The sequence below is a fragment of the Ipomoea triloba genome, chromosome 5 (genome assembly GCF_003576645.1).
Source record: "Ipomoea triloba cultivar NCNSP0323 chromosome 5, ASM357664v1".
Classification (NCBI taxonomy): Eukaryota; Viridiplantae; Streptophyta; class Magnoliopsida; order Solanales; family Convolvulaceae; genus Ipomoea; species Ipomoea triloba.
The window spans coordinates 17,574,501-17,598,765 of record NC_044920.1 but is presented as its reverse complement, the minus strand read 5'-3'; the positions used below and the strand labels follow the sequence as shown (position 1 = coordinate 17,598,765).

Sequence of the window (24,265 nt, the reverse complement as noted above, 5' to 3'; positions counted from 1 at the left end):
TTCAGGGATTTACAGCAAGATCCTAAACCAATGCAGACTGAGCCAATTCAAGAACTGTTCCCAGTTCCTGAAGAAATTGTTGCCCCACAGCCTGTGCAAGGTGGTGGAGATCCAACTTTAAGACGGTCTACACGGGTAAAACGATCAGCACTTCTTAGTTCCTGAAGAAGTTGTTGCCTCATAGCCTGTGCAAGGTGGTGGAGATCCAACTTTAAGACGGTCTACACGGGTAAAACGATCAGCACTTCCTAGTTATTATGTTTCGTATCTACAAGAATCTAACATAGGAGCTAAAATGATCTTGAAACATTTTCTCAAGCTACAAATTGTGCGCAATCTAACTTATGGTATAAAGTCATGATGGATGAAATAAATTCCATGAAAAGCAATAGGGTTTGGAAACTTGTTGAATTGCCTACTAGGGCCAAGGCTATGGACTGCAAATGGGTCTTTAAGACCAAAAGAGATTCATTAAGCAATATTGAGAGATACAAGACCCGACTTGTTGCGAAAGAATTTACTCAAAAGGAAAGAATCGATTACAAGGAGAAGAAATTTTCTAATAGTCGGAACATTCATTTCCAACTGAAAACCCTCAATCAGAAATCCAAGTATTTCCAATTGTGGAGGAAGAAAATATTACTTCTTAGAGGGATACTCAACATTTTCTTGATTGTTATGTACATAATTGACAGTCTTACTTCATGCATTATATGTATTCAGGTTAAGTTGTAAGAATTTATATACAAAATGTTGCGTTTGATAGTATTGTTCACACTTCATATATATATATATATATATATATTTGAATAAACGATTAGTAGGAAGCTGTAAATTTTGTAGACTTAACTCATTAAAAAAAAAAAAAAAACTTGTAGTAAGTGCTAGCTGAAACTAAGATTGGAATTGGTAAGCAAACAAAATGCAATCTGGTTGTGTATAAAAGCTTAAACTGCATGAATATATAAATTGCAGTGTACTAAGATTTCTCAATTCTTAGTATGTACCAAGTGAGATACCATGAATTGCCAAAACTAGTTGTCACTCAAAACTGAATCTAGAGCCCAAACTCTCTTCATATGCCAAGATTATAGGAATTCCTTCTTCCTTGACTGGCAATGTACTATTCAGACAACCCTAAAAGATCGGGCGATCCTATTCAGATCACTGTAATGCCTCTTCCACTGAAGACCTGCCAGCGCCAGGCGATGGACAATCAATGAATATCAAATCCAGCACAAAACAAAGAAAAACGGTATGGAACAAGGTAAAAGTGCAGGGATGGAATCTGTACCATTTCCAGTTACACTGAACAAGTATAGGCGGTTGCCTGCTGCAGTTGCGGTTATCAGAACGTGAGGTGGCTCCAATTCGAAATGGTAATATTTTCTCCCCGAATTTTCTGTTACTTCAGAGCTCAACACCTTCCCCTCGACGTTCTCTCCAATCACTTCGGGCCCGAACGCGTTAATCACTTTTTCCGGGGGTCCAATTTCTTCTATTGTGATATCCTCTCCAAGAGCTGTGCCACAGAAGCAACAATATAATGTTTAAGCTAACATAACTTCTCAATCATACATTACTTCGTTCTAAAGCTTTAGTTTTTTGGACAAAAACTTAAGAGAATCGAATCAAGAAACTACAATGGGATGGGAAGCTCACTATCTGAAAATCTTTTCACAGGGGCGACGATTACAAATAGTCGTCCTTCTTTAGGACTGGCAAATCTCAAGTCAATCTCCGTGCCTCCAAGATCAGCAATTGAAACTGGGACCTGTTTCAGTCAGAAGAAAGCTTTTCCTCTGAAGTTATCCAATTGAAGAATGTTTGTTCACATGTATGTTTTTGCAGAGCACAGATTTATACATACCTCATCCCATTCTTGAGGCACTGCGAAAGAGTAAGGGATAATAGGACTCCATCCAACCCCGTGCCCTCCAGACTTATCATCCGGTCTTCGGTATGTCCTCCAACCTGCCTGAGCATTTTCTTGACTAGTGAAGATGAGCAGTTTTTGTGATAGTAATTGGCTCTGTTTAGTAGAGCTTATTTTAAGCTAGAAATAATCTATAAACTCTATTTGGTAAAACATTTGAAACACGGCTATCTCATCCTAAGTAGGATTTCAAAATAAGTTATTGACTTTGAAGTTTTTTTTTTTTTTTTCTTTATTAATTTACAAAAATGACACCATTTACCCTCATAAATCAGTTTATACTTTTATGTATTTTTACACTTATCTATTGGGGTCAATTGGGTCAACCAAGGTCAACCCCTACTCGATTCGAAACGTGACATAATGACTTAACATGAAATAATGTAGTTAAATAGTTAATATCAACCTGCTTATCATCGATTGGTTAAGAGGGTATAACACTAGATATCCAAAAAACTACAATATGGGAAATACGCATAGTGCAGCGCTGTCATCCATCATTATTGATTTGTTCAAAAGCTAATTTTACCAAACACTCTAATTTCAAACTAATTAATTACCAATTTTTCAGCTAGTTGTGCCAAACATAGCCAAAGTATAGAATGCGGTCCGCAGAATTACATGCTATCATTTTACATATTATAAAAAAATATATAATCAAGCTTACATACATAAGACACAACATGGATTCAATGAAAGCATGCAAGCCAATTTCAAATCTGCTTACCAATTAACCAAGTAGAGCTTTGAGTTCTACACCATATATGTATGATAGAAAGAAAGAACAAAAGCTAACCTTGTTCATCTGGTTCAGAGAGGCCAGGAACCCTCCCTGCTAAAAGCCCCTGTTTCACAACAGCTAATCCCTCTCCTGAAAACCCCAACACCATTGAAGCTCCAGAAATCATAGCAAACCTTCTATTAACCATGCCACACTTGTTCTCAGATTCTTCGTCACTGTTAGTGCCCTCCCTGGAGCATGCCGAGGCTCTTGCCCTGAAACGCCGTCGTTCTGATGCGCACATCTTCCAACAAAGACAAGGGCTTGTGTATACAATTGTGCCCATTTTAATCCTCCAACAATTTTGCAGAGAGGAGAGTGATGAGTGTTCAATTAGGTTTGGTTTTTGAGCCCTTCTTCTGCTGGACTGGGCAAGAGATCTAGATTCTAGAAGCTAAGCTGCGAAATTTGTGTGGTGGATATTTAATAGGTTTTGTTTATTTTGGGATTTTTCTTCATCATAAAATCAATCTCCTAAGCTCGCAATGCTTTCTACCACTCAAATTATATCAAATACTACGTACTACAATTAGCCCTTTGATTTGGCAGTGTCATCACCCATGAGTGTCTTTATTTTGTTCCTCAGTTAAATTTACGGAAAATCTTTCATTCGCTACCTGAATATATGTTTTGATTCAAATCCGTCCAAAACACTAATATGAACAAGATATGAAAAGAAAATTTTAAAAGCCCTAATTCAAAGTTAAAAATCAAATTATACCAATATAAGATGGAATGATACATTTTTAAATTAAAGAATGATGTTCTTAATTGAAGGGGTAACTAAATCTCATAGTTATGTTTTAAAAACTTGTCAACTAAATAATAAATATGATTTTGATTCCCATTTTTGTGTAAAACCATGAACCAAACATCCTTAATGAATTTATGACATTTTATGAACTTATAATATTTTTTAATAAAAACAATTTTGTATAAATTTACAAAATTATTTTTATGATATGAATTGAAGATTCTTTTGGCTGAAAAAAAGTATAGATTTACGATTCCAAATGAGTAGTCATAGGTTTAAATCCTAGTGATAGAGACTTAGGTTTTTTAGATTGAAAATGTTTGAGAAAGTATAAATACCATGTAAAAAATTATGAATATTAAAAAAAAAAATATCCTAGTTCATGATATAATTTCCCTACTAGGGAAGTAGGGAGTACTTCTTTCTAAGCGAATAGATCCACCCGTAAAGGCATTTTACTAATAATAACTAGTGTTGAAATGACAATCAAACAAGGTATTCCCTCCGTAGAAAATGAAAGATTGAAAACCTGGAATATGCTCATATCTAAGATTTAGACCGTGCCTAATCTGTAGAAATTAACAGAATATAGGATTCGGCGTAATACAACCAAGGGAAGAAATTATAGTTGGAGAACAAATTGGAACAAAATGATAAGACCTAATTGCATCACTCACATAGGCTACATCAAGAAGAAGAGCCAGCCGATTCTGCGGCTGCTCTTTTCTTGGCAAAATATTCTTCCGCTCTCGCAAGGTTCTTAGCAACTGATGGCTTCACCCACTTCTTTCGCCCTGGTAGAACGGTCAATGAACAACCGGCAGCCTCCAACTTCTCCTTTGCTGCTGCTGAAAAGGCTCGGGCTTTCAAGCTTAGCTTCACGCTAAGCTCACCATCACCTAAGATCTGAAAGAAAGAAATATATGAGCCAATGGATTAACAGTTCATATTGGGATAAGCCCAGAACGGTAATAAATGCAAATTACACAAATTTCTACATGTAATATCAAGTTATTCTCCGTGTAAACAGGAAAGAATGTAGACTTTCTGAGCTATCCTTGTATACTCGGATAGCATCATAAACAGGAAGACAGCTGTCAAGAGTACCAAACAGATAATTAGGCCAAATTATTTTAAAATATTAATATAGTTTCCTAAATGGAAAGTCTGCTAGCACCATTATAGTTTATTCCCTGACACGGAACATATTAGATTATTAGGACTAGATATTGAGTTGATATAATTGGTTCCACTTGTGGCTTGAAAGCTACTATGTTAACTGAAAATTCAATATAACTAACGTAGTATATCTGGAGTTATCATATTTGCAGTATAATACTATAAGGGTACTCACACTGTAGTGTTCTAATGAAATGATGAATGAAGTCTATGGATGCATTGTACTGTTAATTGGTTGTTATAACATGAAAGTAAATATATTTAATTACTTATCATTACCTTTAATGGTAATCTCCTTTCTCTTCCAGATGGGTTTATAATGCCCTTCTCTTTCAAGGATTCAAGAGAGACCTCTTCTCCTTCACCAAATCCAGCAGCTTCTATGTCTTTCAAGTTCACTGGGACATATTTTGGTAGTCCAGCATGCATACCTTTTATTCATGTGGAGAAAACCTTGTTAGTTAAAGTGTCAAGACAATTAAGGGCAGAGCACATAGAACGGATAATAAATTCCAATATTAGACCCAGACAATCAGCAAAGGATGTTATCATTTACCAGACAAGCCACTTAGACAAATGTGAAGTAACTATGCACACCATTGATATAGTAGCTGAATTAACTTTTATATATATATATATATATATAAGGTAGGTTACTTTTATAAATATTGCAAACATGAAAGTTTGTAATAATTATAAAATTGGCCATGAGCTTTATTTTTTTTACTAAAACCCTATATATATATTGGAAGATTGTCTCTACTGGTTATCATAAACTCTTAGAAAATCATCAAGCCAACAACCAATAGTGCACTTTTCCTAGTTCAATGACCCATTGGCATATACCAGACATGCATTCCAGGTTCCACTATCTCTCTCACTCCCTTTGACAAAAATCAACCTACTAAAAAGTACAAGCATAAATTCCTTCTTAATGTTGAGAACTATCACATACTACACCTTGTGCTGAACACAGAAACCTTAATCTGCCATTACTCAGAAGACTAGAGTCAATTAGAAGGCTAAATCAATATATCATGACAAATTATCAAACAATATCTTTCTCCCTTAGACATGCTGCTGTATAGAATAAGCTATTTGCAGAACTGCAGAAACAGAAACAGATACAGGGCAGTGCTTTAGTTCCATTATGTACAATAGAAATGGAGGAAATACAAAAATTTAGCAAAAGAATAATTACCACATATTTCAGCTTAAGAAAAGTATGTGCAGTTTAGGAAAATACATTTCCCATTGTCAAATAAAACTGAACCTTTTAATTTTCAGTATCCTAATGTGTTTCAGAGGGGGTTGAAAATCATTACAAAAACTTTGTCCACTTCATACCTTCTGATCTAATTCTTAGGTGAGAGTTTATGTGCTTATTTTATTATTTAAAATTGAAAGTAACAAATAGCTATTTTTTCTAATGCTAATGCTCTTCTATATTACTCAATATGATTTTTAACTAAAGGAACAAAAATTAAGTAGACTAATTTTTCTCCTTAAGAAATGGGTTCTATGGGCTAAAGAGATGGTGGTTCAGAGCTCTAATTTATTGAGCCCCTTTTTTCTGCATTCATCATCTGGATTTCTGACAGTGAAAAGCTTAGTGGACTTATCTTTGATGCTATCAGTGCAAGGCTAGAGGTACAATGGTTAATTTAAAGTTTTGGAGTAAGATACAGGTAGTGTAAGAAACATAGAATTATAATCTTTTAACTGATGACACTATCAAAGTATTTTGATGCAGATGAATAATTACACTAAGTTAGCATAATAGTTTTTACATTTTGAGATTATATACAGACTGTAAACCACTCATCTACTCTTATAATTAAGAGACAAAATTGTGGCGCGAGTGTGGTCTCATTTTAGCTAATACATTTTATTTTATTTTTAGTGTCAACTACGTAGTATTCAGCTTTACACATCCATCCAGACATCTATGAGTTCTCCTGCTGTGAAATCTTTAACAGCTATAAGAGTTGAAAATAAATGCTAACACATGTTTGCAAATGTACAGTAAGAATATGCTATTTCCAAATAAATGATGTAAGTAATCATCCCATGCAAACAAACACTGCAACTAAAATCACATTATCCCACAAAAAGCTTCAATGTTTTAAACCAAATAATAATAATAATAATAATAATAATAATAATAATAATAATAAAGTACAAACAAAAGTACAATGTAGTACTATAGAAAATGTATTAGGAAAGAAATTACCTCCAGCAATGCCTCTGAGCTTGGGAATTCTCCTATAGAGTGGCATTTGGCCCCCTTCAAACCCCTTTCGGACTCCAGGTCCAGACCTTGATTTCTGACCTCGCATCCCAAACCCACAGCTGCCCCCTTGCCCAGCTGAGTGACCCCTACCCTTTCTCTTCCGGTTCTTAGTAGACCCAGGTTGAGGGCCTAAGTTATTGAGCCGGAATCGGACTCCAGCTGTCATAGTAGCTGCTAAAACTGGAGCTTGGTTAAATACAGTGAATGAAGTTCTTGAACTGGGTTTTTGGTTGCTGAGTTTTAAACATCGAAATTGACTTCGGTTTGCTTTCAAAGTGCTCACATTTCCCTGAGAAATAATATAAATTAATAAAAATATGTGCATGTGTTGGTATAAAATACATTTGTATACATGTGTGTGTGTAGTTTGTTTAGCCTCGTGTAAGGAGCAGAGGTGCCCATATACTGGTCATTGTAAGCTTCAAATTATACTGGGCAGTTTATGCAAAATATATTGGTGGAAATTTTCTGAAGCACAATTAAAAATGATAGTTAGAAGACATGTCTGATGATGCCCCTTTGTACTATAAGATGTAAAAGGCACCAAATAAAGATGGGAACAAAGAACACCACCAATCCCTTGTTGTTCTAGGTAATTAAAGAAGAAGTTACAACATAATTTTCCATTGTGCTATTCAAAAGTCATAACAAAATAAAACATACGGAGTATATATTTGTAAAGTAGCATGACCAAAGTTACAAAATTTTGGAATGGAAGCAAATTAAATTATTAATAAAAAAATAAAAAATAAAAAATAAAAAGCAATTACACCATTACAAAAGTGATGACAACAAAAAACCAGATGAATACTGTATATAAAACAAATTCTTGTGATGCATAACAAGTTACTTGTCCTCCTCTCATGCAACAAAAAAATTGCATAACTTTTGAATTGCTCCGCCTTTGAACTAAATGAGACTTCATTTTTATCCTAATGTATGAGCAGACCAAATCAGAACACAGCTCCACTCTCACAACCAGCAATCCAGCATTAGTGCAATTACTAAGCACAAAGCCAAAGTTTTACAATTTCAACAAACAAAGTAACTAACCATGAATTTCAACAAGAGAAATAAAGCAATTAATAGACTAATTGTACCGAAAACATGAAATATATTTCCAGTTATATATAATATCAAATAAACAAATACAAACAGGGAAAAAATGAAAAAGCAAGCACATAGGTAACCAAAATTTCAAATAAGTGGTGGTGTTAAAGTCTGTTGTTATTTGAATTGGTTTGTGGTTCTTAAGTTTAATTCAGGACATAAACTACCCTGGTCCATGGTATGCATGCAAAAAATTACTCACTTTGAATGATGCAATTGTTTATTTAAATGATATCCACAAGCACACAAACTATTTTCACATTCCATATGTATAGAATGTTCACATTCAATCCATTTACAAATAAACTAACATCAATGTCCATCAGAGAACTATTCTAAAGTTCTAATTAGTAGCCTCAAAATGATTAAACAATTTCCAGTGCTACCCTAATTGCACAAGCACCCATCAGAAAACCCTAAGATACTAAGATGGATAAACTGCAGTGCAAATTGGAGGAGTGTTTTCCTTTTCATTTTCATTTTCGATTTTATTGTTATCTTGATCTCTCATTTTCTCTCTGAATTAGGTTCTCTTGAAGGACAAAAATATTTCCCATCATTTGCTCTTTTCAATACTATTTCCAGGTGAAGCAGTGGCAAAGATAACGTAGAACAAGAATCCAAAACAAAACCTTTACAAGTACATTGTACATTCATCGAACAAAAACGACCAAGAAGGAACGAGAAATTTCAGGAGGAGAGCAAAGTTAGAAGCCACTGTCGGACCTCATCTAGAAACAAGTAAAATATCTACTGAAATGAAAGAAAATCCCCAAAAAATTGAAGGAAATTTTTGAACAATCAAGACGAGAAATTGCAGTTCTTTTGATTGTCCATATGGGTTCTATAAAGATAAACATAAAGAGATAGAATTGTACCTTGAATGCGGAGCAGAGTTGAGGATAGACTGCTCCACTGGAAGTGGAAGAGATTGGGGAAGATAGGGAGAGGAGGGATGCCATGGCTGGGCAGCTGCAGATAACGGGGACTGGAGGTCTGGAGTGACCAAAGTAAAGATAAAAGGATTGCAATTCTTTTTCTTTTTTATTTTTTTAAGAGATTTTTTTTTTTTAAAGATTTTAAGAGATTATTTTTAAAAGGGATAAACTACAAAAAAAAAAAAAAAAAAAAAAAAAAACCATTGTACTATTTGGGAACAAGCAATTAGGCCATCGAACTTGAATACCCCTCAAACAAGCCACTAAAATCGACAAAAAAAAAAAAAAAAACCATTGTACTATTTGGGAACAAGCAATTAGGCCATCGAACTTGAATACCCCTCAAACAAGCCACTAAAATCGACAAAAAAAAAAAAAAAAACCATTGTACTATTTGGGAACAAGCAATTAGGCCATCGAACTTGAATACCCCTCAAACAAGCCACTAAAATCGACAAAAAAAAAAAAAAAAACCATTGTACTATTTGGGAACAAGCAATTAGGCCATCGAACTTGAATACCCCTCAAACAAGCCACTAAAATCGACAAAAAAAAAAAAAAAAACCATTGTACTATTTGGGAACAAGCAATTAGGCCATCGAACTTGAATACCCCTCAAACAAGCCACTAAAATCGACAAAAAAAAAAAAAAAAACCATTGTACTATTTGGGAACAAGCAATTAGGCCATCGAACTTGAATACCCCTCAAACAAGCCACTAAAATCGACAAAAAAAAAAAAAAAAACCATTGTACTATTTGGGAACAAGCAATTAGGCCATCGAACTTGAATACCCCTCAAACAAGCCACTAAAATCGACAAAAAAAAAAAAAAAAACCATTGTACTATTTGGGAACAAGCAATTAGGCCATCGAACTTGAATACCCCTCAAACAAGCCACTAAAATCGACAAAAAAAAAAAAAAAAACCATTGTACTATTTGGGAACAAGCAATTAGGCCATCGAACTTGAATACCCCTCAAACAAGCCACTAAAATCGACAAAAAAAAAAAAAAAAACCATTGTACTATTTGGGAACAAGCAATTAGGCCATCGAACTTGAATACCCCTCAAACAAGCCACTAAAATCGACAAAAAAAAAAAAAAAAACCATTGTACTATTTGGGAACAAGCAATTAGGCCATCGAACTTGAATACCCCTCAAACAAGCCACTAAAATCGACAAAAAAAAAAAAAAAAACCATTGTACTATTTGGGAACAAGCAATTAGGCCATCGAACTTGAATACCCCTCAAACAAGCCACTAAAATCGACAAAAAAAAAAAAAAAAACCATTGTACTATTTGGGAACAAGCAATTAGGCCATCGAACTTGAATACCCCTCAAACAAGCCACTAAAATCGACAAAAAAAAAAAAAAAAACCATTGTACTATTTGGGAACAAGCAATTAGGCCATCGAACTTGAATACCCCTCAAACAAGCCACTAAAATCGACAAAAAAAAAAAAAAAAACCATTGTACTATTTGGGAACAAGCAATTAGGCCATCGAACTTGAATACCCCTCAAACAAGCCACTAAAATCGACAAAAAAAAAAAAAAAAACCATTGTACTATTTGGGAACAAGCAATTAGGCCATCGAACTTGAATACCCCTCAAACAAGCCACTAAAATCGACAAAAAAAAAAAAAAAAACCATTGTACTATTTGGGAACAAGCAATTAGGCCATCGAACTTGAATACCCCTCAAACAAGCCACTAAAATCGACAAAAAAAAAAAAAAAAACCATTGTACTATTTGGGAACAAGCAATTAGGCCATCGAACTTGAATACCCCTCAAACAAGCCACTAAAATCGACAAAAAAAAAAAAAAAAACCATTGTACTATTTGGGAACAAGCAATTAGGCCATCGAACTTGAATACCCCTCAAACAAGCCACTAAAATCGACAAAAAAAAAAAAAAAAACCATTGTACTATTTGGGAACAAGCAATTAGGCCATCGAACTTGAATACCCCTCAAACAAGCCACTAAAATCGACAAAAAAAAAAAAAAAAACCATTGTACTATTTGGGAACAAGCAATTAGGCCATCGAACTTGAATACCCCTCAAACAAGCCACTAAAATCGACAAAAAAAAAAAAAAAAACCATTGTACTATTTGGGAACAAGCAATTAGGCCATCGAACTTGAATACCCCTCAAACAAGCCACTAAAATCGACAAAAAAAAAAAAAAAAACCATTGTACTATTTGGGAACAAGCAATTAGGCCATCGAACTTGAATACCCCTCAAACAAGCCACTAAAATCGACAAAAAAAAAAAAAAAAACCATTGTACTATTTGGGAACAAGCAATTAGGCCATCGAACTTGAATACCCCTCAAACAAGCCACTAAAATCGACAAAAAAAAAAAAAAAAACCATTGTACTATTTGGGAACAAGCAATTAGGCCATCGAACTTGAATACCCCTCAAACAAGCCACTAAAATCGACAAAAAAAAAAAAAAAAACCATTGTACTATTTGGGAACAAGCAATTAGGCCATCGAACTTGAATACCCCTCAAACAAGCCACTAAAATCGACAAAAAAAAAAAAAAAAACCATTGTACTATTTGGGAACAAGCAATTAGGCCATCGAACTTGAATACCCCTCAAACAAGCCACTAAAATCGACAAAAAAAAAAAAAAAAACCATTGTACTATTTGGGAACAAGCAATTAGGCCATCGAACTTGAATACCCCTCAAACAAGCCACTAAAATCGACAAAAAAAAAAAAAAAAACCATTGTACTATTTGGGAACAAGCAATTAGGCCATCGAACTTGAATACCCCTCAAACAAGCCACTAAAATCGACAAAAAAAAAAAAAAAAACCATTGTACTATTTGGGAACAAGCAATTAGGCCATCGAACTTGAATACCCCTCAAACAAGCCACTAAAATCGACAAAAAAAAAAAAAAAAACCATTGTACTATTTGGGAACAAGCAATTAGGCCATCGAACTTGAATACCCCTCAAACAAGCCACTAAAATCGACAAAAAAAAAAAAAAAAACCATTGTACTATTTGGGAACAAGCAATTAGGCCATCGAACTTGAATACCCCTCAAACAAGCCACTAAAATCGACAAAAAAAAAAAAAAAAACCATTGTACTATTTGGGAACAAGCAATTAGGCCATCGAACTTGAATACCCCTCAAACAAGCCACTAAAATCGACAAAAAAAAAAAAAAAAACCATTGTACTATTTGGGAACAAGCAATTAGGCCATCGAACTTGAATACCCCTCAAACAAGCCACTAAAATCGACAAAAAAAAAAAAAAAAACCATTGTACTATTTGGGAACAAGCAATTAGGCCATCGAACTTGAATACCCCTCAAACAAGCCACTAAAATCGACAAAAAAAAAAAAAAAAACCATTGTACTATTTGGGAACAAGCAATTAGGCCATCGAACTTGAATACCCCTCAAACAAGCCACTAAAATCGACAAAAAAAAAAAAAAAAACCATTGTACTATTTGGGAACAAGCAATTAGGCCATCGAACTTGAATACCCCTCAAACAAGCCACTAAAATCGACAAAAAAAAAAAAAAAAACCATTGTACTATTTGGGAACAAGCAATTAGGCCATCGAACTTGAATACCCCTCAAACAAGCCACTAAAATCGACAAAAAAAAAAAAAAAAACCATTGTACTATTTGGGAACAAGCAATTAGGCCATCGAACTTGAATACCCCTCAAACAAGCCACTAAAATCGACAAAAAAAAAAAAAAAAACCATTGTACTATTTGGGAACAAGCAATTAGGCCATCGAACTTGAATACCCCTCAAACAAGCCACTAAAATCGACAAAAAAAAAAAAAAAAACCATTGTACTATTTGGGAACAAGCAATTAGGCCATCGAACTTGAATACCCCTCAAACAAGCCACTAAAATCGACAAAAAAAAAAAAAAAAACCATTGTACTATTTGGGAACAAGCAATTAGGCCATCGAACTTGAATACCCCTCAAACAAGCCACTAAAATCGACAAAAAAAAAAAAAAAAACCATTGTACTATTTGGGAACAAGCAATTAGGCCATCGAACTTGAATACCCCTCAAACAAGCCACTAAAATCGACAAAAAAAAAAAAAAAAACCATTGTACTATTTGGGAACAAGCAATTAGGCCATCGAACTTGAATACCCCTCAAACAAGCCACTAAAATCGACAAAAAAAAAAAAAAAAACCATTGTACTATTTGGGAACAAGCAATTAGGCCATCGAACTTGAATACCCCTCAAACAAGCCACTAAAATCGACAAAAAAAAAAAAAAAAACCATTGTACTATTTGGGAACAAGCAATTAGGCCATCGAACTTGAATACCCCTCAAACAAGCCACTAAAATCGACAAAAAAAAAAAAAAAAACCATTGTACTATTTGGGAACAAGCAATTAGGCCATCGAACTTGAATACCCCTCAAACAAGCCACTAAAATCGACAAAAAAAAAAAAAAAAACCATTGTACTATTTGGGAACAAGCAATTAGGCCATCGAACTTGAATACCCCTCAAACAAGCCACTAAAATCGACAAAAAAAAAAAAAAAAACCATTGTACTATTTGGGAACAAGCAATTAGGCCATCGAACTTGAATACCCCTCAAACAAGCCACTAAAATCGACAAAAAAAAAAAAAAAAACCATTGTACTATTTGGGAACAAGCAATTAGGCCATCGAACTTGAATACCCCTCAAACAAGCCACTAAAATCGACAAAAAAAAAAAAAAAAAACCATTGTACTATTTGGGAACAAACAGTTAGGCCATCGAACTTGAATAACCCTCAAACAAGCCACTGAAATCGAAAAACAAAGCAATTAAGTCATTTAAACCGGAAAAAAGAACAATTAACACATTTTTAAAATTTTCGGCACTGGCGACCATTTCCTACATCCGGCCACTATTTCCGGTGACCGGCGACGTCTCGATCGTCGCCGGTCATCGGAAATAGTGGCCGGATGTCAGAAATGGTCGCTAGTGCCGGAAATTGTCGCTGAAAATTTTAAAAATGTGTTAATTGCTCTTTTTTCCGGTTTAAATGGCTTAATTGCTTTGTTTTTTCGATTTCAGTGGCTTATTTGAGGGTTATTTGAGTTCGATGGCCTAATTGTTTGTTCTCAAATAGTACGATGACTTATTTGCAGTTTATCCTTTTTAAAAAGCTTTTAAATTAAACCATTTTTAAATTACGGAAAAGGTCAAATAAGTCCCTAAACTTTACCTGAAAAGTCAATTAGTTCATAAATTAGGGAAAAAAGTCAAAAAAAGTCCCTAAATTTTACCTAAAAAATCAATTAGTTCATAAATTTAAAAAGTACAATTATACCCTTTAACATGTTATATTGAAGCAATGAAGTTCAAAAATTGACAAATGACCTACTATTACATGTCATTAAGGTTCCAAATTCAATTTTATCCATCTCCGGCACCCTTTAACACCATTGGTCGTCTTCTCTGAGATGGGAAGGCACCTAGTGGTCGCCTTTCGCCAGGGAAGGCAACCAACTTGTCGCCTTCTCTGGTAGACGGAAATGCAAGACGGTTCGGCAGTCGCCGGTCGCCGGAGATGGATAAAATTGATGTCGGAACCTTAATGACCTGTAATAGCAAATTATTTACCGGTTCTTAGATTTCATTGCCTCAATTCAGTCGCTGGAGATGGAAAAAATTGATGTCGGAACCTCAATGACATGTAATAACGGATCATTTACTGATTCTTGGATTTCATTGCCTCAATATAATATGTTAAATGGTGTAATTGCACTTTTTAAAAGTTAATGGGACTAATTGACTTTTCAGGTAAAATTTATGAGCTTTTTTATGCTTTTCCCTTCTAAATTATTTCTCCTATCCCTCTTCCCCTATTGGATTATTCCCATCTATGAAATATTCTCACTTTTAAAAACCATTTCTCATTTTTCATTTTATCATACTTATATCATTACTCACTTAAAATATCAAATTTTACACCAAAGAGAATATTTTCAATTTGATGTAAATGTTAAAATTATAATCATATTAAAATTATTAGCAAAAAAAAAATCAAATTATTACTTTGTAATAAAAATTATTTTTAAATATTAAGGTTATACTTGTGAAAATCTTATGTCTTGGAGAAAATATACTTTTTTTTGAATAAATATTTACGAGGCATTTATTATCATAATATTTCTGTTTATAATGAAAAAAAATATTTCATAACATATGAGCTAATAATTTGGAATGAAATTAATAAAATGTGATATGACTATTAGATTGTTGTAATATTTGCTTTAAAGGAAAATAATAATTTTAGTCAAATAATTATATTTATATTGTAAACTCGGTCAATGAATTATTATTATTATTACAAATTTTTTCCTTTAATTATATATAAAGTGATAGTTTTAATCCACCACTAATAAATTTTATTAATATTAATAATTCATTTTAAATTTAAAATTATTAAAGAACATCTTAGTCATTTTTTATTTATATCATTTTGTATTAATTAATCGATGAGGTTGACAGACCCATTTTTGTCATTGGAGTGTAGCTAAAACTTCAAAATTACTTTGGTTTTAAAGTTCACTAAATAAATATTATAAGTTTAAGTACTTTGTTGTTTCCATGTCAATATGTTGGGATAAGTCTTTAATCTATAAGCACTTTCAATTAATATGTCATTTCCATTTCCTTAAAAAAGATTATGGTATTACTATATTGCCAATTGCATTTTCAATTTTTCATTTATAACAAGAAATCACAAAGTACGAACATATTAGATCATTGATTGATAATTAAAAAAACAAATTGAAAAAATTGATATGAAACAGTTTGATCACTTAAAGAAAAGTTTATATGAATATATATATATTATGGTTCACAAATCAATGTTTGTCATTTGAGCTTCCATTTTGAGTCTATGTTCTTCAAGAATCTTTGTAAGAAATAAAAACATTACAAATACTCCCTCCGTCCCTTTTTATGTGTTTGGTTCGATTAACGAGGCTTGACTAAAGTTATTTTTTATTCGATTTTTCATAATATTAAATTTAGTATTTGTATACAAAATTTATATATTTAGAAACTACACTACAAGTACTATTAAACACAAAAAATAAAATTAAAAAATGAGTAAAAAATACTAAAGAAAATAAATAAAGAAAAAATAGTTAGTTTGACCAATGAATAGTAAGTAGGACAGATAAAATGAGACAACGTTATACACACACACACACAAATCAAGTTCAGTAGACCCTTACCATGCAGTCTCGTGGTGCACTTAGGAGTGATCTGTGGTGCACTTAGGAGTGGTATGTGGTGCACCCAGCAAATACTGATACAATTTAAAAGTTGAAGGACCACGAGTGATCAATTAAAAATTTAGGATTAAATGTGGCAAAACCACTATACTCGGGAGACCCTATATGGTATTAACTCTTTATAATTATTACAAACTTTCGACTTTGTAATATTTATAAAACTAGTCCGTCCTTTTTCCTCTTATTTTTCAGCACCACTCACATCAGTTCTCACTTTTTACTTAAGATCATGTTCACATATGAACCCTAATCTCTCTCTCTCTCTCTCTCTCTCTCTCTCTCTTTCTCTCTCTCTCTCTCTTTGTGTGTAGGGTTCAAGTGAGAACACCTCTCTTATAAATAAAAAAAAAGTATAGAAATAGATCTAAGCCTATTTAATTAAATAAGCATAAGCTTGACATTTTTACTAAATAGGCTAGGGCCAAGGTCCAAACTAGACCAAGTCGTCGATCCCTTGATAGGGGCTAACCTGTTTTTACCGCTAGATTCTATCATGTTAACTATTGAAGATATGCATTTCATAGAAGAATAATGATCAGAGAGCTCTAGTAACAATTTAATTTAGATGAATAGCTATATGTAGTTGGATATGCAAATTGTGTTCTTGGATGAGTATTTCCCAACTATCTGAGTCTTACTTGAACGGTTGAACCCATGATGGTTCCCCTACCCAAATTCGATTATCAATTATTCAAATCCTTCATATAATAGATTAAGTTGTTATTCCTAAATCGTAATTGCTCCTACTAATGTAGAGTCAAATTATTTGGTAGACACACAAAATTTTAATTACATGTTATTTTATGTATAAAACTTGAATATGAGAACTTAGGGTGCGTTTGAAAACTCGGAAAATGACTTCTGAAAAATGTTTTTTTTGGAAAATGAGTCATTTTTCAGAAAACATTTTCCTTTCCCGTGTTTGGCTACACAACGAAATACTATCTTTATGCGCAAATTATGCCGTGGACCCAGGTCCACCATGCAAGGTGGACTTAGGTCCAAAACGACGTCGTTTTAGTAGCCGATGCTTAAATTAAAAAAAAATATATTAACGGCGTTATCGACTGAACACAACCCTCCTCATCGCAGCAGAACAACGAATTCTCCCTCGCAAGATCTCTTCCTCGCAATTTTTCTATAATTCCTCAACGCAATCCTTCTCCGATTCCTTATCGCAATTCTTCTCCGATTGCTCATCCGAATTCTTCTCCGATTGCTCATCACAATTCTTCTCCATTGTTATTCTCAATTTATATTCCATTCGTTTTTCCAATATTGAGTTCATTGATGGCGGAGACAGGAGATCAACCAGGATTACACATTGATGGATCATCTTCAATTGCAAGTTTTTTTTTCTGATTTTTAAACTTAGTATGAATTTGATTTTGTTATTTGTTTTGTTAGTGCGTTGAATTTGAAGTTTGATTAACTGTATTGATTCATATTTGTGTTTTTGAATTTAGGATTTCTGATTTAGATTGATTATTTACCATGTATTTGAGTTTTTATTGGGGATCATTGTCAAAAGTATATGTTCACAATCACGTAGCTATACATTCACATTTTCAGAGCTGTACATTCATAATTATAGAGCTCTACATTCATATATAAAAAAGCTCTGTAGTCACACATACGTATGTTTTCAGTTAGAAGTATAGAGATGTACATTCACACCTCCACATTCACACGTACATAGTTCTACATTCACAATTTTAGAACTCTACATTCACACTGTTGACTGATACTTTGTTGTATTTTATATTTGCAGTGAATGCAAATTTCGTGGTTGTCTCAGCAAGCAATGATGAAGGAGATTTAAATGTTGAGTAATCTACTTCAATTCTAGGTTTTTTTTAATTGTTTTTTAGAGTAAAATTAGTGATTCATATTGATTTATGATTTATGTGTAGTTGTGTGTTTGAATGTTGAGGTAGTGAACATAGAGGTTATGATTGTGAACATGGAATTATGAAGTTGTGAATGTGTACCAGAGTTAATATAATTTTAGTCATTTTGTTGTTCTGGAATATGTGAACTTGGAGTCTTGAAATTATGTACATAGAGTATCCAAACTGTGAATGTGGAGTTCTATGATTTTGAATGTGTAATAGAGTTTGATGGAATATTTGCAATTCTGTATTTGATGGAAATACCATTCCTTTGTAGAGCATGGCTGGATTTATTCGGCATTCCCCGCCCCCCTCTACTTAGAGAATATATTTCCATTAGATTGCTCATGATTTCTTTCTTTGTTATGTTTTTCCATAGTTGAGGTTATATTTCATATGTGCAGTTGATCAAGATTTGGTGGGTATTGTAGTAAGTAATGGTGATGAAGAGTATGAGTTGTATAATGATTATGCATATAGAGCTGGTTTTAGTGTGAGGAAGGGTAAGCAATGCTACCAAGGGTCTACTAACAATGTTAAGATGAAGACATTTTTGTGCTCTAAGGTTGGTTGTAAGTCTAAGGAAAATAGTGGTGTGAAGGCGTATTCAAAGATTGATTTAAGGACGGGGTGTGGCACATTTGTTCAGTTTGATGTAGATGGTAATGGGGTGTGGACAGTTACAAAACACGAGAAAGCTCACAACCACGAGCTATGCGCTTTAGACAAGAGTTATCTACTTCGTTCGCATAGAAGAGTGGGAAATAATCAGCTTTCATACTTAAGAGATTTGAAGAAGAGTGGGTTTCCTTGGCGGATGGGATAAGGTTTTTGAAACATCAGTCAGGGGGGTCTCCACTCGTTGGGTTCACCAATTGAGATGCTTACAATTCATTGGCATATGATTCATTGAAGAGTTTGGATGGAACTGATTCGAATTTCTTAATTGAAATATTTAGGAGGAGGCAGTGTAACGAGTCTGACTTCTTCTTTGATTTTGAAGTTGATGGTGATGCAAGATTGACTAGTTTTTTAGGAGGGACGTGCAAATGAGACGAGACTATGAGTTATTTGGAGATTTGTTAGTGCATGATACAACATATCGCACTAACAAATACGACATGATATGTGGTCCATTTGTAGGGATGAACCACCATTGCATGAATGTTATGTTTGGGTGTGGTTTTTTCATGAATGAAAGGATAGAGTCATTTGTGTGGTTGTTTAGAGCATTTTTTAGATCTATGGGTGGCAAATGTCCACAAACCATTATGACTGATCAATGTGCAGCCATGGCTGCTGCCATCTCTCAAGTGTTTACAACATCACGCCATCGTCTTTGTATATGGCATATCGGTGAGAATTCGAAGAAGCACATCAAGACACCAAAGAACAATAAGGATTTCATGGATCTATTTAATTGTTTGTTGAAGTACACAGACACAGAAGCTGAGTTTGAATTGTATTGGTCAAGGTATGTGGGTTGATTTATGTTACTGTATTTTATTCATTCACTCTGTGTTTTACAGTATTTGAATTGTGAACATAGAGTATTAGCTTTATGAACATAGAGATTTAAAAGTGTGAATGTTTATCAGAGTTTTAACATAAGTAGTGTGAACATAGAGGTTTAGTATTGTGAACTTAGAGTATTGAAATTGTGAACATAGAGTTCTACAAGTTTGAGTACAGAGTCTTAAAAACTATGAATGTAGAGCAATGTAATTGTGAACATATAGTTATACATTTATGAACATAGAGTTATCAAATTGTGAATATAGTTTTCTAAAATTGTGAATATTTTTTCCTTTTGTGATCTTATGATTTTCAGGATTGTAATTGATTATAAGTGTCATAAGAATCATTAGTTAGAAAAAATATACGATTGTAGGGAAAAATGGTGTCCAGCATTTAACAATGATTATTTTTCTGGTGGCATTTTATCCTCACAAAGGAGTGAGTCCACAAACCATTCAATTTCTAGGAAGCTAACAAAGACAGCAGGGTTTTGTGATTTCTACTCATCGTTTGTGAGTGTTGTTTCTGAATGGAGAAGTAAGGAAAATGGTGAGGATTTTCGGTGTGCTCAAGGCATGCTAGTATGATGATGGATGATGTGAAACTTCTTTCACATGCTAGAGAGGTATATACCATTGAAATATATTATTTGTTTGAGGAACAATTCTTGAAAGGTACTGCTTGTCATCAAGATAGTGTTTTAGGTGATGACTACCATTTCAAGTATCATGTTTGGCGCCCCGATAAAGATGTTATAAGGCATGAAGTTAGTTTTAAACCTATCAATTTGGATATTTGTTGCAGCTGTAAGTTGTTTTCTGTATTAGGAATTCTGTGCTGCCATTGTTTAAGCATTATGAATGTACATTGCATTTGTTCTATTCCCGATACATACATTTTGAAAAGGTGGACAAAGAAAGTTGTTAAAGGCAAGACTGTTGATACGAGTTCTTTGTCTTCTAATGTTGGAGTTGCTCCTTCAATTTGGGTTGTTGAGATGACTAGGAAGTTTCAAAGACTAATTGTTTCTAATCAAGACAACAGTGCAGCTAGATAGTGTTGTGAAGAAGTTTTTGAAATGGCAAAGAAAAGAGTTGAAACCGAGGTTGGTTATGTCCATATTGAAGAGTCTGATGTCCCATCTTCAAGTGGTATTGTACATGATCTATCAAGCCAGAGATTGAAAGGTGAGTGTAATAAGAGGCGGAGTAGTATTATTGAAAAGAAGTCTGATGTAGCTAGGGGGCGAAAGAGTTCTGCAAACAAGGTTGCTTCAACTACAGAGGGTGTTGTTCAATCTATTTTGTTGGGAAGTTTATCTGAGATTGCTGGGGATGGATATCTTATACATCCAAGTTCCGGGGATTCAGAATTAGTTCATGTTAATAGGAGATGACAATGCATTTTTATATTTGTGAACATTTAATTATAAAATTGTGATCTTAGAGTTTTAAAATTGTGAACATGGCGTTATGAAACTGTGAATGTTTAGCAGAGTTCTAATTTTGAATTTGTGAAACTGTGAACGTGGAGTTTTAACATTGTGAACATATTGTGAACATGGAGTTTTGAAGCTGTGAATATGTAACAGAGTTATAACTTGTGGTCATTGAATAAGAAATTATGTCAATTTCATTCATCTCCAAACTAATTCAGCTATACAGAAATTCATTCATATCCAAACCAATTAACAAAGGAAAAGAAAAAAGTTGTCCAATTGTTCATTTCTTGTTGTACAATTCTTTGGTTTTCTTGATGACATCGTATTTCAATATATTGGCACGCCACCTTATGATTGTTGCAGCATACTTGGCCCTCAATCCACATAAGAAATATTCCTGCAAATATACAAGACTAAATAAATAGTTTATTGCAATGTTAGGAAAAAAAAGATAAGAAATTATTTAAAGCTAGTATTTGTTTACTTCGATTTAAGCTTGCCTTTCTTTTGAATCCAGGGTTCCATTTCTTTAGTGTCACATTGTATGCCTCCATATGCCACATCACAAATATTCCACAGTCAATATAATTTTCAGTTTCTTGCCAATGCATGTTGACAACCACTTCAGTTAGCTCATCCACCTTCCAGAATAGTTCAGATGACCCAATGCTAGGTATTCTCTTAAACTTGTAACTTGGACAAAAATATTTAAGTGTACCCAATGCTTTAGAGTCTATATGTACCACTGTTACACATTCACACATTCATAACTCTATATTCACAGTTTCTGTACTCTACATTCACAGATTGAAAACTCCACGTTCACACATTTCAATGTTACATGTTCAATGATTATATTACATTTGCTATATATTCACACATTTATAACTCTATATTCATAGTTTATATATTCTATATTCACAGTTTGAAAACTCCACATTCACACATATGTACCAATTGATAAGGAGCTCAAGTTGTTGGTCAACTTACCAAGAGGTTTGTGCAGTCTCCATACTTGTCTTTCTTGGTAACACCAGGGATTAAGACCTTGCTGTCAATGATTTAAACTTTTGGAGTTTTAATATTGATGTAAACTAGAAAATACTGCTCGTGACGAAGCATTGGAAAAAATATCTAATTTGAAAAAAAGAAAAGAAAGTGTCATTAATGTCTTGAATGTGACTAAAAAAATTGAGTGTTGTTCAAAAACTCACCAGGTTTGCATCAGTTATGTCCAAATTCTGCAGTCTCTCTATCTCATATGTCATGCGTTGGTAGAAATTTTCTTTCTTTTTTCCATTGATAGAAGTATCATCCATTCTTCCGTGGGTTCTAGTTGTAACTGAGATAAAATAAAAAAAGTTCTCAATTTGAATACTTTTAAGTTAGAAATACGTATAAACAATTTTATGTTCACGAATTGTATGCTCTGTGTGTGAATGTGGGGTTTTCAAAATGTGAACATGGAGTATTGAAACTGTAAATATAGAGTTTTGAATGTGTGAATCTGTAACAGAGTTAACATATTCTAGCAACTTGTAGCCCTGTAATGTGTGAATGTGGAGTTTTCAAATTGTGAATGTAGAGTATAGAAACTGTGAATATAGAGTTATGAAAGTGTGAATCTGTAACAAAGTTAACATAGTTCTACAAACATGGTGTTCTGATTTACTACATATAGTTCTGTATTTAAAAAATATACTTGTTTGTAAACCAAAAAGCACTTACATAGGCTACTGTGCTGAAAAATACCCTCTTTGGTTGCCCAAGTGCGCGTCTTTTGTCAAGCATTAAGAGCCTCAATAACCATACATCTAAGAATACATTTTCCACTTAACCACTACTGAGTGAGGTAAAGTGATCTCTAGTAATCTCAATGTCTTCAAAGCTGAAAAGCAACTCGCTACAAAATGCCAAAAAAAAATAGAAAATTTACCTAATTCACATTAATGTAAGTAATTAATTAAGAACTATAATAAATATTTAGATGGAACATACTCTTTTGGATGTTCAGCAGAAACCTCTACAAAAGCATAGTTTGATATTAGCTTAACTGTAACAGTGACATTGCGGATTTGAGTCCCATGTTCATTCCGATAAAGAGACCGTAGGTTTAATGGGATGTTCTTGAATTTCCGCTGAGGCCTCTTTCTAACAGTCACATCTTTCACATCAGACTCACTCTCTGCCAATGCATTGTGTTCACACAATAGAAGCATTTAGTCAACAAAATAAAAGCTTATGTTCACAAATATAAAGCCATATGTTCACACCTTGTGATCTCTATGTTCACAGTCTATGAGGTCTATGTTCATATTTTGACAGCTATGTGTTCACACTTTTAAATTTTAGAGGTTTAGTGTGTAGGGTTAGCTTTAAGTTGTCCATCTGTGTTCTGTTCACAGTTCTATAGCCCCAATGTTCACAACTTTTGAAATGTATGTTCACAATTTAGAATTTTGGAGGTTTAGCCTAAAGGTGTTTAGTTTTAGGTGTCTCGATGCTTTGTTCACAACTTTAAATCCCTATGTTCACAATTTGTTAACTGAATATTCACAATCTATTATATATGTATTCAAAATTTGTTAACTGAATCCCTCTGTTTTACAGATTCACAGCTTTAGTAGTCTATATTCACAGTTTATATATTCCATGTTCACATTTCTTAAACACCACATTCACACATTTTAGGACTTCAGATTCACAATAAGTATGCTATCTCTGTTACAGATTCACAGCTTCATAATTCTATATTCACACCTTGGATACTCTACGTTCACAGTTTTTATACTCCACAATCACACATTTCAGGGCTACACATGACTATATGCAATAGATTAAGTTGTTGTATACTCAAAAATATACTGCCTTACCTATCAAAATCATAGACATTGCTAAGTTCACAGCCATTTTCTAGATTCACAAAAACATAGTACTAACATCACAATTTGTAGCCTAAGTTCTAGACATTGCTAAGTAAATGTATTGCGTTACCTATCAAAATCATCTTGATTAGCAACAGGGTAATCAACTCTTCCAAAAGGCACCCTAACTAGACCAGGAGTTGAAACAACATCTTCTGGTGAACTTGAAACACCGG

General features: G+C 33.7%; 2 protein-coding genes across 3 annotated transcripts; both read right to left on the bottom strand.

Moving 5' to 3' along the window:
• Positions 1-885: 885 nt before the first annotated feature.
• LOC116018987 (psbP domain-containing protein 4, chloroplastic) lies at positions 886-3,242 on the bottom strand. 2 transcript variants are annotated; one of them, XM_031259041.1, is made up of 5 exons: positions 2,733-3,242; positions 1,871-1,974; positions 1,663-1,774; positions 1,295-1,522; positions 886-1,192 (listed from the first exon to the last, which is right to left on the bottom strand). In XM_031259041.1, the coding sequence occupies exons 1-5, from the start codon at positions 3,001-3,003 to the stop codon at positions 1,128-1,130; spliced, it is 780 nt and encodes a 259-aa protein (XP_031114901.1). In that variant the 5' UTR covers positions 3,004-3,242; the 3' UTR covers positions 886-1,127. The 2 variants fall into 2 exon arrangements, with proteins under 2 accessions (XP_031114901.1, XP_031114902.1); XM_031259042.1 differs by having other exon boundaries at positions 1,871-1,978; positions 2,733-2,871.
• Positions 3,243-3,896: 654 nt separating this feature from the next.
• On the bottom strand, positions 3,897-9,065 carry LOC116018684 (50S ribosomal protein L15, chloroplastic). Its single transcript, XM_031258648.1, has 4 exons — positions 8,932-9,065; positions 6,884-7,232; positions 4,930-5,081; positions 3,897-4,377 (listed from the first exon to the last, which is right to left on the bottom strand). Exons 1-4 carry the CDS (start codon positions 9,013-9,015, stop codon positions 4,159-4,161), a joined length of 804 nt encoding a protein of 267 aa, XP_031114508.1. The 5' UTR covers positions 9,016-9,065; the 3' UTR covers positions 3,897-4,158.
• Between the last annotated feature and the right edge of the window lie 15,200 nt (positions 9,066-24,265).